The 13,975-nt window shown below is 35.5% G+C and overlaps 1 protein-coding gene across 1 annotated transcript; it reads right to left on the minus strand.

Annotated features, from left to right (window-relative positions):
• Nucleotides 1–1,230: 1,230 nt before the first annotated feature.
• On the minus strand, nucleotides 1,231–13,608 carry TWF1 (twinfilin actin binding protein 1). The gene is made up of 9 exons (XM_060657883.3): nucleotides 13,476–13,608; nucleotides 11,784–11,861; nucleotides 9,999–10,177; nucleotides 8,930–9,025; nucleotides 7,724–7,828; nucleotides 5,944–6,069; nucleotides 5,356–5,506; nucleotides 5,081–5,202; nucleotides 1,231–3,376 (listed from the first exon to the last, which is right to left on the minus strand). The coding sequence occupies exons 1-9, from the start codon at nucleotides 13,498–13,500 to the stop codon at nucleotides 3,206–3,208; spliced, it is 1,053 nt and encodes a 350-aa protein (XP_060513866.1). The 5' UTR covers nucleotides 13,501–13,608; the 3' UTR covers nucleotides 1,231–3,205.
• Between the last annotated feature and the right edge of the window lie 367 nt (nucleotides 13,609–13,975).

Genomic DNA, 13,975 nt, shown 5'->3' on the forward strand with positions numbered 1-13,975 from the left:
ATCTCTTTTATTCATTCAATACATAAAGTATCCACTAGGTCTTAGACACTGTTCTGGGTGCTGAGGATGCTGCACTCCTTTCCCCCATTACTTTGTTATTTTACTGGAGGAGACAAACAATATGCATCCATATAAAATCCCTGAGTGCTCTAGAGGAAAAATAAAGCAGCATTATGGTGAGAGGGACAGGGAGTACAATCAGATTGGGTTGTCAGGGAAGACTTCTCTAAGGGGAGGACACTTGAGCAGAGACCTGCGTGAAGTGAAGGAAGAAGACATGTAGATCCTGGATTGGTGATCCAGCGTGGGAACAGTACCTTCAGCATTCCTGAGGCAGCAACAAGCTTGGTCCATTAGAGAGGTACAACAAGCAGCTGATGAACTGGAGCTGACTGATCCAGTTGGAGAGCCATGGGCTCTCAAGTCATGAAGAAGCTAATGGGCAACAGGAAGGACTAGATTTTATTCAATGAGATGTTACCTCTACTGATAACCACTATATACCAGTATACAATACTAAAGAATTTGTTGACTGAATAGAGAAAAAATTTTATCATAAGGCAAACTGTATCCAGTCATGGCAACACAGGATTCATTTATAAAACTATGTAATTCCTGGGCCCACTGATTTTATCAAAATCTTTGGATATAAAGCCCCAGAATCATTACTTAAGAGAACCTTTCATCCTTATAATTTATGGCTGTGTATGCAAAGTATATGAAAGGATATATACCAAACTACAATATGTATCTGAGGCACATTATAGTTCTGAGTAGGAATGCCTTAAAGAACTGAACTCTATTTAAAGGTTTCTAAAATTAGCCCTTTTAAGGACAACTCTCCAACTTTCGTAATTTAGCCCTAATAGAAAGATCCGTCTGATAGTGAATCATACGCAGGAGTGCATTCAGTATTTGCTGGATGGGTGGCAAGCTTAGTGTCCAGCATGTTGGTCACCCTATCGTACCGGGGTCTTTCACAGTCGCAACAGTTTAACTCATGGCATTTTCATTATTGCTGTAGCAGTGAGAAAGTTCTAATCTAAATTAAGCACTCTATTGACACAACTTGCCTAGGTTGCAAGATGTTTAAAACCCTCCATTTAGATAGGTGAATTAACAAATGAATACACGGGTTGAATTTTCTAACTTGTTACTAGATATAGCATTATGCAGAATTGTCCAAACATTAAAGAAAAAAAGTTACAGAAAACAACTTAGTATACAATGTAAAGAGAAAAAAATTTTATTGCAATATAAAATGCACTTATAAAATGTCCACAGAAGGCATGTAATTCTTTACTGCTATATAAATTTACTGGGAATATTTTATTCACCTTTGATTGTTATGATGTCACCTAAAACATATTGTAAACACTGAGTTATACTCTATAACAAATGCATCACTGATTTTCAGCAATCTTGGTTTAATAATAATTAAAGACTATATAATCACATCTATATTCTGGAATGTCCATTTACTTTCATGTAGTGTAAAATTTAGACTATAATTGCACATGAACGGTACAAAAAAACATTCACTACCAAATTATTTTATACCTTCATTACAGGCTTAATGTTCTTTCTGATTGAAAATATAGCTTCAGCTATGGCCTGCAACACAACTCTAGGATTCTCAACGCAGTAATTTGTGTATATGTGTGTCTACGTGGGCACCCATGAAACAACTAAAGTGTATCTTTAGAAAACAAGTGCAACATTACTGCCAATTATTTTGCATGTTTAAATATTATAGTCTGATTATCTGTAAACAAACAAAACCCCACACAAATACTCTTAACTCTAGAAAAAAATCCTGTCAACCCATAATTATTCTAATATGCTTTACTTGAACACACATGGAATTTTTGAAAGGTGCATATAGTACCTTAGATAATAAGGTATAAAAATGTGTTTCATATGTTATACTATGAAATGTGCATTTCTAATATGTTTTATGCAGCATAAAGTTTAGATCAAGAAATTCGAAATCCTGGATCCCCATCGTTCATTTAGAAAACTCCTCCCAGTTATGGCTCTTGCAGCAGGTTTATCAGATTTAACATGACGAAGTGTTCTATCTAACTCCTTCCTTATTTCAAGTATCAAAAAAAAAAGGCTCAAAATTTCTAAATTTCTGTAGGTTGTAGCTGAAATGCAAAGCTTTAAAAACAGTTAAATGTGTTTTGAAATAAGATATAAATTGAAACCAGATTCTTAAGTGTTTAATTTGTGTTAGGCTGTTAAGTACTAGGACTTTCCAACAATTTTATTAAATCTGAGTATGCTTAAAAGTAATAAAGAACACAATTTGCCTGTAAATATGTGGTTCTGGAGAAAAATCAGTCTTGATGTTTAAAACTCTTTCAACATTGTTGACTTTTGTTTTTTTTAAGGATATTAATATTCAATTTAAACATAAATGTTTGGCCTCACACTATATAAGGAAATGACTTACTTTTGAAAAGGAAATTTTGTAAAGCATTAGAGAGAGAATTTACTAAAGCTGTTCAAATAGGTCTTCCAACGTCATCAGAAATCCTGCAGTATAGAAAATATCTGGTACCCTTAAGGTTTCAGAGTGAACTGATCTTCTGAAACTTTAATGCCATTTAAAAACCAAAAAAGTCAAATAGAAAAGACTGCTGCCATGAAACAGTGTTTCTACAAGTTGCAGACGTGACCCCCCAGGCTGAGTTAAGCGTTGCTTCTCAGAGTCAGCAACTTTCCACCTTTACCCAGGCACACTAAATTCTCAGTTTAGAAAATAATCTAACCTGGTCCTTAACATATTCATAAGTAGTATGAATATTTTAAGGTCTTTCTTCCTTACAGAAAAAATTTGATGTCTCACTAAAGAGTAGTAAGGAGTGTATCTTACTTTGAGACATTAGACTTTCTGGAGTTGGCCCAAGTGTATAAAATTTTAAGAATTATGTGAAAGCATGGAATCATTATTACTCTGTGAAAACAGTGTGACCAAATTAAACATCACTATGACAAACCCTCTTCTACCTTTAACTCAAAAATAGAAATCATGAGTCTTCTATAACCTTAATTTTAAAAACACACAGAAGTGAAAAGTGCTATTTTTCAAAAAGTACATTTTTTCCCTACTATGTGTCAACGTGGAATGATTTCAGTTCTCCTGTACTAAAAGCTGGACTTTAAAAAAACTAGTATTCTAATGTTTAATATAATGATTTTAATCAGCAGTGGCTTCACTTTCAGCTGGACCCCTAATAAGTCTTCGAATTCCTCTTTTTCCTGCAGGACCTTTGGGTTTTGCAAAACTTTGCTTATGTGCATGCTGCTTTGGGTGTACTTCTTCATAAAGGAAGTCTGCTGTCAACTCATCCCCATTGTCTATCTCGATCTGTAAGAGATGGAATCAATAAAGTGTGATATGATATGAAGACAACATTCAAAACCTAATACAAGCAAGGAGCCAGTTTTCAGGTGTGAATGCTCACAAATATGTAACACCCATTCCAGCAGTATCAAGAACCATATGTAATAGTTTCACTGTTGCTTTTTTTGGGGGGGAGGGGATTTGTGAGTTGCCTGAATACATAATCAGCTATAATCATTTTCTGTTTGCTTCCCTCTTTCTTCTCCTGCTTATGTTTATTTATTTATTTAAGTTTATTTATTTATTTTGAGAGAGACAGTGACAGAGTGAGCAAGGGAGGGACAGAGAGAAGAAGGAGGAGAGAGAGAATCCCAAGCTGTCTCCACACCATCAGTGCAGAGCCTGATGCAGGGCTCAAACTCACGAAATTGTGAGATCATGACCTGAGCCGAAACTGAGAGTTGGATGCTTAACTGGGCCACCCAGGTGCCCCTTAACTAACATTTAAAAGTAGAAGCCAGGGGCGCTTGGGTGGCTCAGTCGGTTAAGCGTCTGACTTCAGCTCAGGTCATGATCCAACGGTTTGTGAGTTCAAGCCCCGTGTTGGGCTCTGTGCTGACAGCTCAGAGCCTGGAGCCTGTTTCAGATTCTGTGTCTCCCTCTCTCTCTCTGACCCTCCCCCATTCATGCCCTGTCTCTCTCTGTCTCAAAAATAAATAAACGTTAAAAAAAAAAATAAAAGTAGAAGCCACCACTGTACTCTCAAGTTGTTCTGCTCTGGTACACTATGCATATTCAGGAACATGACTCATCGGCCCCTTCATTCTTGGGTCACTTGAAATCACTCTAGAACAGGACCAAATTTAGCCCAAATTAAGAGTGTGTTTTACATTTTTAAACGGTTAGAAACACAAAATAATAAAACAAGTAAGAATATGTAACAAAGACCATTTGTGACCTGGTAAAGCCTAGAATATTTACTATGTGGTCTTCTTGTAGAAAACAGTGCGCCAGTCCCTGCTTTATCTTAGGAACTTAAAAACCTTAAAGGGTTCAGGACCTAATACACTGGTAGTTTATAAGAACTTGTGTTTTAAAGACTTCAAGGGCTCAAGAGTAAACCATCATCTTTCCCTAAGCCTCATCTACATTTAAGAAAATAAATTTAAGATAACTGGTAGCTTAGCTCCCCGAATTCAAATATTTATGTCCGTTCCCTCCTTTGTCAACAACTGGAGTCTCAACCATCCCAACAGTCAGTTGTAACTAGAGACTATAGTTCTTTACTAATAGCAAGTCTTGAGACAATCACAAGTATGCGGCCCTAGCAGCACTGTCCAAAAGAACTTTCTGCAATATGGAAGATGTCCGCTCAATTCTGCGCTGTCCAGTACAGTAGCCACCAGCCTCATGTAGCTAATGAACACTTGAAATGTGGCTAGTATGATGAAGGAACTGAATTTTACATTTTACTCCATTTTAACTTATACTTAAATTTAAATAGCCACATGTAGCTTATGGCTACATATGAGAGAGTACAGATCTAGAGACAGCCTGCAGTAATGCCAGATCATCCCCAGGCACTTGGAGAAGATCCTAAGGATTTATGAGGAGAACAAGAAAAAATACTTTCATTTATAAACCACCATACATCATGAACTACACAGAGAAGACAATAAAGATCTAATATAAACTGAAAATTTTAAAGAAAGAGGTAGGTAATTTTACCTTTCTAATGACATCCATTTGTAATTGTCTTTCTACAATTTCTAACAGAGGGCTCTTGCAGCTAGAATACAGCATCCGTTCTCTTATACTGCATGTGTATCCAGGCATTGAATAAATAAAAACTGTGAGTTAAAATAATAAATACAATTAGCAATATATCACTCAAAGCAAATATTAAACTATAACTAAGTCCTCTGGGCAAGAAATAAGAATACAGTGCTAAGCTGTCAATAAGCAAACTTAAAGTAATACGTTCAAAACAATATATTATATACCTATGGACTCCAAATAGTCTCCTTCATGGGAATGTTTATACAGAAAGAAATGGTAACGTGCTGAATCCTTGGGAATCCTCTTTGGCAAATCTTTCAGTTCTGTATTTGTCGTACTGGCCAAAATTATAATTTCATTTTTTATGTCTATTTCCTGTCAATGAGAAATACATTCATTAAAACAGATACACAGAAAATTTAAGAGACAAGGGGAAATTTATACAGGCTGGATTTTTTCACAAGGAACATACATTGCCTTGTAGTTTAAAAAAAAAAAATGAATAAAAAAGAAATCAGGAAACACGCGGCACCTAGGTGGCTCGGTCATGAGCCGACTCTTGATTTCGGCTCAGGTCATGATCTCATGGTTAGGGAGTTGGAGCCCTGTGTCAGACTCTGCACTGACAGTGGGGAGCCTGATTGGGATCCTCACTCTCTACCCCACCCCCACTCATATTTTCTTTCTCTCTCTCTCTCAAAATAAAATAAACTTAAAACAAATTTTAAATCCACTAAAAACGAACCTATTTTATGAGCCAAGAGCCACCAGGAAGAGCAGCCATTTCATAATAACCATCATCTGTCTCTTACCAATTGCACATAGTTGAGCTGTCTGTTACTTAATTTTTCCAAAGCCTGGAAAGCTTCTCGAGAAATAGGAAATGCTACTCCTTGTAGTGTTTGATGCTTAGTGTCCACACCCACGTCTGTTTGTACCTAAGTATGATAGATTTAATTTACTGATGAAGCTGTAGCATTTAGCAGTGTCATACAGCAAAGACAAGAAATCCAATCTCTACCAAGTGCCATTCCACCCTTGCCCATTTTAATGTAACTAAAATTAACCCTTAAAATACCATGAACTTAAAAAGCAAGTAATTTTTCACATTTGTTCATGTTCTGCTAGCACCGTGTCAACATGCAGAGTGTATGACATATCTTTATGAAATGCTGGGAGTGAACATTTGAGTGGGTATGCGCTGTTAGTGGGGCTTTGGCGGGGAGGTTGTTTATATGTTCGGTTTGGCACATTTGCAGAGAACTATATAAACTCTTTGAAGTGTCTTCAGATTATACTTTAATTACAAAACTTACTTGACAAAATTTATGAAAAGTGTGACATATATGCAATATGCGTAAAACTTTACTTTGTTCTAGAAGACATAAAATGCAACACAAACACCATGCACTGAATTGAAAGGAGTATGAACAGTATACAAAGACACAACACAGCTCAACAAATTATACTACTGCAGAAGTTCCAGGCTTAGAGCTTTTCATTACTAAGAACAAATACTAGAAGAGTACTTCAAGAAAGCTTTTGATGCATGTTTCAGACTTTTACACATAAATGATAGCTAGTATAGGGTCTCATTTGCAGTGTTGCAACAGAAAAGTCAAATAGAAATTTTACTTTTAAAAAAAATGAATGGAGATTCTACAGCATAAATGATATTGGATAATGAAAACATCATAGAACATATGCAAATGCATACCCCAATACGATCCTCTGGGTTCTGATTGCAAGGAATAAAACAAACTATCAAACTTGTAAAAAAAAAAAATCACATAAGAATCTTTACTCAAATAATTTGAGTTAAAATAATATAAAGATAGATCCTTGCTATCAGGTTAATATTAAGTAATATTCACTCACTTTCCAGACAGATTTCTATTAGTCTGTTATTCGGACTAGTGAATAGTGGTTTCTGTTACTTGTTCTTTCCTATAAAATCCCAGTAGAAATATAGTAGTTACTCTAACTTGTAATTAGAATAGCTGCAGTGAACACATTAAAAATATGATAAACTATAATATGGATGAAGTTTATTGACTCTAATAGAACTGGGCTAAACAAGTACTCAAAAAACCATCTCCCATAAATACATAGGCACATGCCTATCCAAGTAGCACTCAGAATTTATAGAGCTTCTAGAAATAATAAATATCTTATAGCATTTATATTTTTTCCTCTTTAGTTACCATGATTCTCTGAAATAATGTAACTAAACAAACCTGCTTTGGGCAACCTCATTAAATACAATTCTTTGCACTAAATGGGTAATGTACATTTTTTCCATTTACTTAGTAATCAAAGTACAAGGTTACAAAAAGTTGTACTTCCAACAGGAACACTTACTAGTCTGTCACATACATTACAAATATAGGTGAAAGCTACTTATGAAACTGGCATGAATTTTAGTATTTACTTTTAATTATTTTTTCCTGAAAACACATCGAGCACATAGTCTTACCTCTAAATTATACAGAATAAATGCAAGCTACCTTACTTAATCTCTATTAATCTATTAATTAAAAATATTTTTTCAAACACTTAAAATCTTGCAATCGTTTCAAAAATGTAATTTACCTCATTAATTTTAATTTGTCGTAATTCTTCCTCAGCTGCAGTCAGTGGGGCAGGAGATGACTGTGAAAGCAAGTATTTTTTATATCCATGTAATGACACATCTTCCTGTAAACAAAGAAATGGACCGTTACTAGCTATTCTCTAAAAGTAAAACCTCAGTGACGTTACTTCAGGAAAAACAAAATTATTAACTTAATAGAAAATATTTTGATTGAAATGTAGTATCAAGAATTTTACTATTCGTTACAGGTTTCAAAAAATGGTGAAGGGAGTATTTACTCTTCATTTCCCACAGTTTTATAATTACTAAATCTTTTGTACGAGTGTGGTGGTGCTGCTGCCAGTCACATGATACACTTGGGTCATGTTTAAATCTACAGGACAATAATAAGTAAACTTCTGGGGAAGCCTGCCCCAGAATTATTCAATAATCACCACAATTTCTGTATAATTATTCATAGAAAATGACGTAGTTCTTATTTAAAAGAGTAAAATATTCCAAAGAGGTCTACCTTTCATCAATATTTTGCGACTTGGAAAACTGACAATAGAAAGAATTGAGAAACCAGGCCATGGCACAATTAATGGTGAATAAGAAAAGTATTCCCACACAGTCTTGTGGTCTACCTACTAGATAATTTAACTGTTAAAAAATATTTGTTTTCTTAATTTGTGTGTATATGTATAAATATATGTATTTACCATATAAATTTCATAAGAAAGTAAATTCTTAATCATAATTTAACTAGTTAAATGTATTAATCAACTATCCCAATTAATCATCAATCAATTGACCTGCCTCAATGTTCCTGGTTAACATAATATGCATAGTTACTGCTTCTACAATGTGGGTATAAATGTCCAAAATATCTAAAAATTACCATCTCTTTCAAGTAGTCTCTCATTTTTTGTGAGCCTGTTTCCCTTATCATTAAAGTGAAAAGGGTGAACTAAATGAGGGGTTGAACTAGATGATCTCTAAGGCATATTGCAGTTTCTGAAGACTAGCAAAGGGCATTTCAACATATTTTAGAGAGTAAATATGATGTTTTAGTTAACTTGCATATCGTATGAAATATAACAATATTTTCTCTTATTGTTACAGATTCATTAGTCTAATTTCATAACAATTACACATTACCTAGAAGTTCTTAAACTGGTTTAATTGCAACACGTGGAATCCACATAAAAGTTTAAGTTTTGTACCTTTACTGTTCCAAATACTTCATCTTTAATGTGGCCACCTCCAAACTCCTTTTTCAGAGTTGCTCTTGTTGCTGCATATAGCATTTTTTGACGAACCTAGTAAGTTGTGAAAGTTTACTCAGAAATGTACAGACGAAAACTATTCGTTATAAAAGATAGCACTTTCTGAATGTATTAAAATCTTCAAGCACATTAGAAATAAACTATGATAAAGCTGAAGTCCATGGACTGTAACAGACTTAAGTACATGTGTACAAATAGCCATCATGACAGTTCACCTATTAAGGTAGATTTCACTTTATGTCATATTTTTTAAAAATTGGGAAACTAAATTTTTAAAAATTAATCACTTTTCAAAGTGTACAATGAGATCAAGAATTAAAAAAAAAAACCTACTTAAAATACTACTTTGGAATATAAGGTAGAAAACATCGCTTGAAATGAAGTAACCTGGATACTGACATTTTACTCAAAGCAAATCTAGATCAGATATTACTGATTAAGTTGTTTAAGAATCAATGTTCATAGCACACCTGCAGCATATACCATTCTATGGGAAACACAAAGATGAAAACTACAATATATACCATATTATTAAAGACTCTAATAGCAACTACTAAAAACTACAAAAGGTAACTGCCAACTAACAGAGGTAGTTTCACAAAACTGCATGTCAAATCCAGGAGTCTGAATCAATCCGCTAACTTTCCTAAAAGAAATACTTGCGTGTATGCCTATCATTTAAATGGTAGCTATTAAAAATATTTAACATAATGTTCAATTAGGTTTCAGATTATTTGAAGTATTACTCTCAGAGTATAGTCATTTACATATAATTGCCAAAGATTTTTAAATTTAAAATCAATAATACTGTTGATTTCAAGGGCAAGATTTCTGAATATAAGTACATTACTCCTGATTCTACATCACCAACAGTAGGATTTTCTTCATGATCACTCCCTTCTATCGGAAATAACTGTTGCTTCTTAACTTTCTCCTAGCCTAGGACTATTTCAGAAAAAAATTTTCTAGCATTTAATGTTAAACAAGTAACAAAAAAATTACTTACATGAGAATGATCTGGAGACCAAGCAATGAATATCCATTCATATCCCTGGGCATTCTGAGAATCTAACCTGAATAATATATAGCACGGTTGTTTGTCCTCCAATAGGGGTAAAACAAAGGTATCATAATCCTTATCCCAGGAATCTGAAGGCTGACTACATGAGCCAATCACAAGTTTCTCTATGAAGAACAATTTTTAAAAGACACATGAATGGTTTGAAATTCCAAATGGTAATGAAGAGACAATAAATTAATAACATAGTCATCTCCTATTAATACTATTATTCACATCTCCACATAGAACAGCAGAAGCTGCAAATAGCATAAATGTTCATCAATAAGAGAACGATCATAGATGTGGCACAGTTATATAATGAATTCATATTTAAAAATAGTGAGTTCTCTACCAAGACAAATTACAAAAATGTTTACAGAAAAAAAGTTGCAGAATAAGATGTTAGTTTACATGAACTTAAAACTCAAAATAGCACTAGGAGTTATCTAGGGGGCTACATATAAAAAAAACACACTGCAGATATATAAAAACTCCTAATATGGTTGCCTCAGGAGAAGGAGGTCAGGAAGTGAAATTGTTTAAAGGGATGCCCTAATATTGCAAAAATATTAAGTTAAAAAAAAAAAGCTGAAGCAAATATGATAAAACGTTAGTAGTTACTAATTTAAGAGGAGATGGAAGTATTTGTTATATTATTTATTCTCTGTAATTCCCTTATTTAAAAAATTTTCTCAAAACAAAAATAACGATTTAAGAAATAGTGTCATTTTCCTTCCGTAGTGATGCTAGACAAGTTTTTCCATTTTAGTCACTTAAATAGTTGGTTAGGAAATGATGGCATTTCAATATTTCTAAAATATGCTGCTTTACAGTATATGTTTATTACTATCAACTATGGTTATATATATATATATATATATATATATATATATATATATATATACATACATACATAAACACACACACACAGAAACAGTAACAACTGCATATTTTTCAAACTACTCTGGTATTTTTAACATATAAGTAGAAAATAAAAAGGAAATTAAATTTACTTCGAGTTTATAAAAGAACAAGTTATTTTCCCAAAGCAAAATATTTCCAGGTATTCAAGAAATTTAGGTATTTAAGCAATTAGACCATTGGAATATTTTAACGTACTCATTTGCGATAATTGTCCAAATTCAAATATAGGGAAACTAAAAGATTCTCCCATCCACTCAGTATCCCTAACAGAATTATTTTGAAACGATCAATTTGTAGTTTTTTACATTCTTAGAACTTTTCCCCAAAACAAAACAGGGAAATCCTTTCTCCAGCACAGACTGCAATCATGTGGAGAAACTGGGAATTTGAAGTCCTTTGTTTCTACTTCAAAACTAACTTTACTGAATAACAATTCTCAAGTAACTTCTCTTTGGGAGGGGGGGGCGGTTGGAGATGATCACTTGTTTACTGATTTCCAATCCAGAGATGGAAGCACTCACATTAGAAACGGGTTGTGGTATAGAAACTGAGACGCAAAAGGTAAAAGCAGAGGAGGTCGCACCAAAAAAAAAACATCTTTCTGTTTCCCTGATAGTCAACTACAGAATTCAGAAGGTAAGCAGCAGCTAAAGGGACATGACCAAATATACAGGATCCAAGTTACCTAAAGGCAAGCTTTGAACTTTGTTCACAGTAATTAATAGTTCCAATCACTGAAATGACTTAGAAATTTAAAAATATAACAGTAATCCAAGGACAAACAATATTCAGAAATGTAAAACTAACCATTTTCAATAGATATTTTTAGAAGTCTGTATTTTCCATTTCTTGCTCTTGCAAAGATATCTTTAACATCTTCACTTGCTGTGTAAAAAGATAAAGAAAAGTAAACCTATTTTTTATACTTACATGTTAATATTTTCTAATGCTATTCAAGTGAGGAAAAAATAAATTATAATACAAAGAAAAAATCTTCAGGATGTAGTATCCCCTTATTGTCAGTAATTTAAATTATAAAACTTGAAGGTGTAAATAGCATAGTATACAGCTAAAAAATATACATATTAATATAGCTTAAAAGTATATGAATTCTACTATGTTTTAGCTAGAAAATTCCAAAGCAGAAATAACACTGGTAGTGAAAATATTAAAGTTACTCAAATCCAATAAGGAACAAATTACAATTTTAAAAAAAACCTTGATTGCTTGGTTGAAAATTGTTGAAAATCTTTCATTCTCTTCTAGTCCAATTTCAAGCTTATAAGAACAATTCGATTCATTTTTACATTTTCACATTAAAAGCAACAGTAAATATAAGATATCCTATCCCAATTAAACAAAAAGTCATTAAAGTGCATTCAAGCTTGTACTTCTGGTAATATTTTTCTAACTTGTATTTCTCAAAAAGCTAGAGTTAAGTTCACTAAACAAATATATATTTAATAACTTAACGCTTGTGTTCCTATTAAAGCTTCGATTTCGTTCTGATTTCATTCTTGGGTTGTAAGAATGAACCATTACTTAAGTAGTGAATGCAGTAAGGCTCAAACATGAAAATGAGTAATTACAAATTTAAATGTCAAAACTAACTCTGACGAATAAAACAGTGCTTTCAGGTTTGAGAGCATTTTGCTTGTGTTTGTGTGTGCAGGGAGAGGTGCAGGATGGTCAAAGACCCATAGGAACAAAACCACAATTAAATGTTCATCTGGGGAAAAGGTTCGTTGTCCTTTAACAGAAGAGCGTGGGTTTATATTAGCCCTCGTTAAGTAATCGCGAGTAACCCCGGGATATATTATTTCTGATGAGGCGAGCGTTTCCAGACTGCCCATTTTCAAACCAGGAAATAATGGAGGTCAGATATAATCGCGCACCGAACTGCCTTCACGGCATGATTAAATTCAGCCACACAGATCGGACTTTTCAGTTCCCTGGGGAGTACCTAAGATCAAAACACCCCACACTCAGGATTTCTCAGAACATAGTTCATGTTTCCATTTTGAAAGAAAATGCGGAAGAATTTGGGAAGCACCTTTACTGGAAATAAAAAAGATTCCAATATCTTTCGTTTTATAATCAAACTCTTGTAACAATCTCCTTTGCACAGTGAAGCCCCAGTAACCTCCAGTGTTTCAGGTCTCCCGTACCTGATACAAAAGGGGGAAAGTTAGACTACAGTCAGAGCCAGAGGAAGGCATATCCCCTTCACTCAGGCCTCCTCACAAACCAATTTCTTTCGCTTCTGCGAATTTCGGGTCCGTCTGTAACGTGGCAGCCGAAGGACCCGCCTGGGAGGAACGCAGGCCGGGTGGCCCGGGACCAGAAAGCGCGGAGGGGCGAAGAGGCCCCGCCTGCGCGGCGAGACCGGCACCCGTTCCCTCTGGGCCAGACTCCAGCCCTCCTCGTCCCGCAGCCCGCCCGGCTCGCCCGGGGCCTCCCGGGAGCCCCTTTCCCGCGCGCCGCTCCGGGCGCCGTTACCTTGGATGCCGGTCTGATGGGACATGGCGGTGGCCGCGGGCTCCCGACTCTGAATCTAAGTGCAGAGAGCGGCCCCGGCCGGCGCCTCCAGGAAGTGGCAACTCCTCCGCCGGCCGCCGCGCGTCATCGGCCCGCGACCCGCGGCCGCCCCGCCCCGCTAGGCCGACCGCGTCCTCGCGCGCCCCTGCCGTCCCCCGCCCCCCTTCCCCGCGCGCTCATCTGCCCGCCCGGCTGCGAGTCCGCTTCGCCCGGCGCTCGCCTCCAGCTCTCTGCTGGGGGTCTCTGCCCTGGCTCTTGCCGCCGGCTTCTCTGGCCCCGTCGCGGTGAAACATCAAAGAGCCAGCAGGATGACCTTGCCCTCTAATGTCTGCACTGCCGACACCACCATTGGCTGGTTCAGCAAAAAGATGCTCAAAAATGGGAATGATCACTTTACTGATTGTATATTTTCAATTTGAAAAAGATATGAACGGTATCTTTCTTTGTTTATTCTTCCTACA

Source organism: Panthera onca, chromosome B4 (genome assembly GCF_046562875.1).
Source record: "Panthera onca isolate mPanOnc1 chromosome B4, mPanOnc1 haplotype 2, whole genome shotgun sequence".
NCBI classification, from domain to species: domain Eukaryota; kingdom Metazoa; phylum Chordata; class Mammalia; order Carnivora; family Felidae; genus Panthera; species Panthera onca.

Coding starts and splice junctions, on each gene's coding strand:
- TWF1 (XM_060657883.3), bottom strand. CDS start 13,500: ATGTCCCATCAGACCGGCATCCAAG. Junction 7,829..8,929: donor AAGTATTTGGAACAGTAAAG/GTACAAAACTTA, acceptor CTTTGTTTACAG/GAAGATGTGTCATTACATGG. Junction 5,203..5,355: donor AGACTATTTGGAGTCCATAG/GTATATAATATA, acceptor TTTAACTCACAG/TTTTTATTTATTCAATGCCT.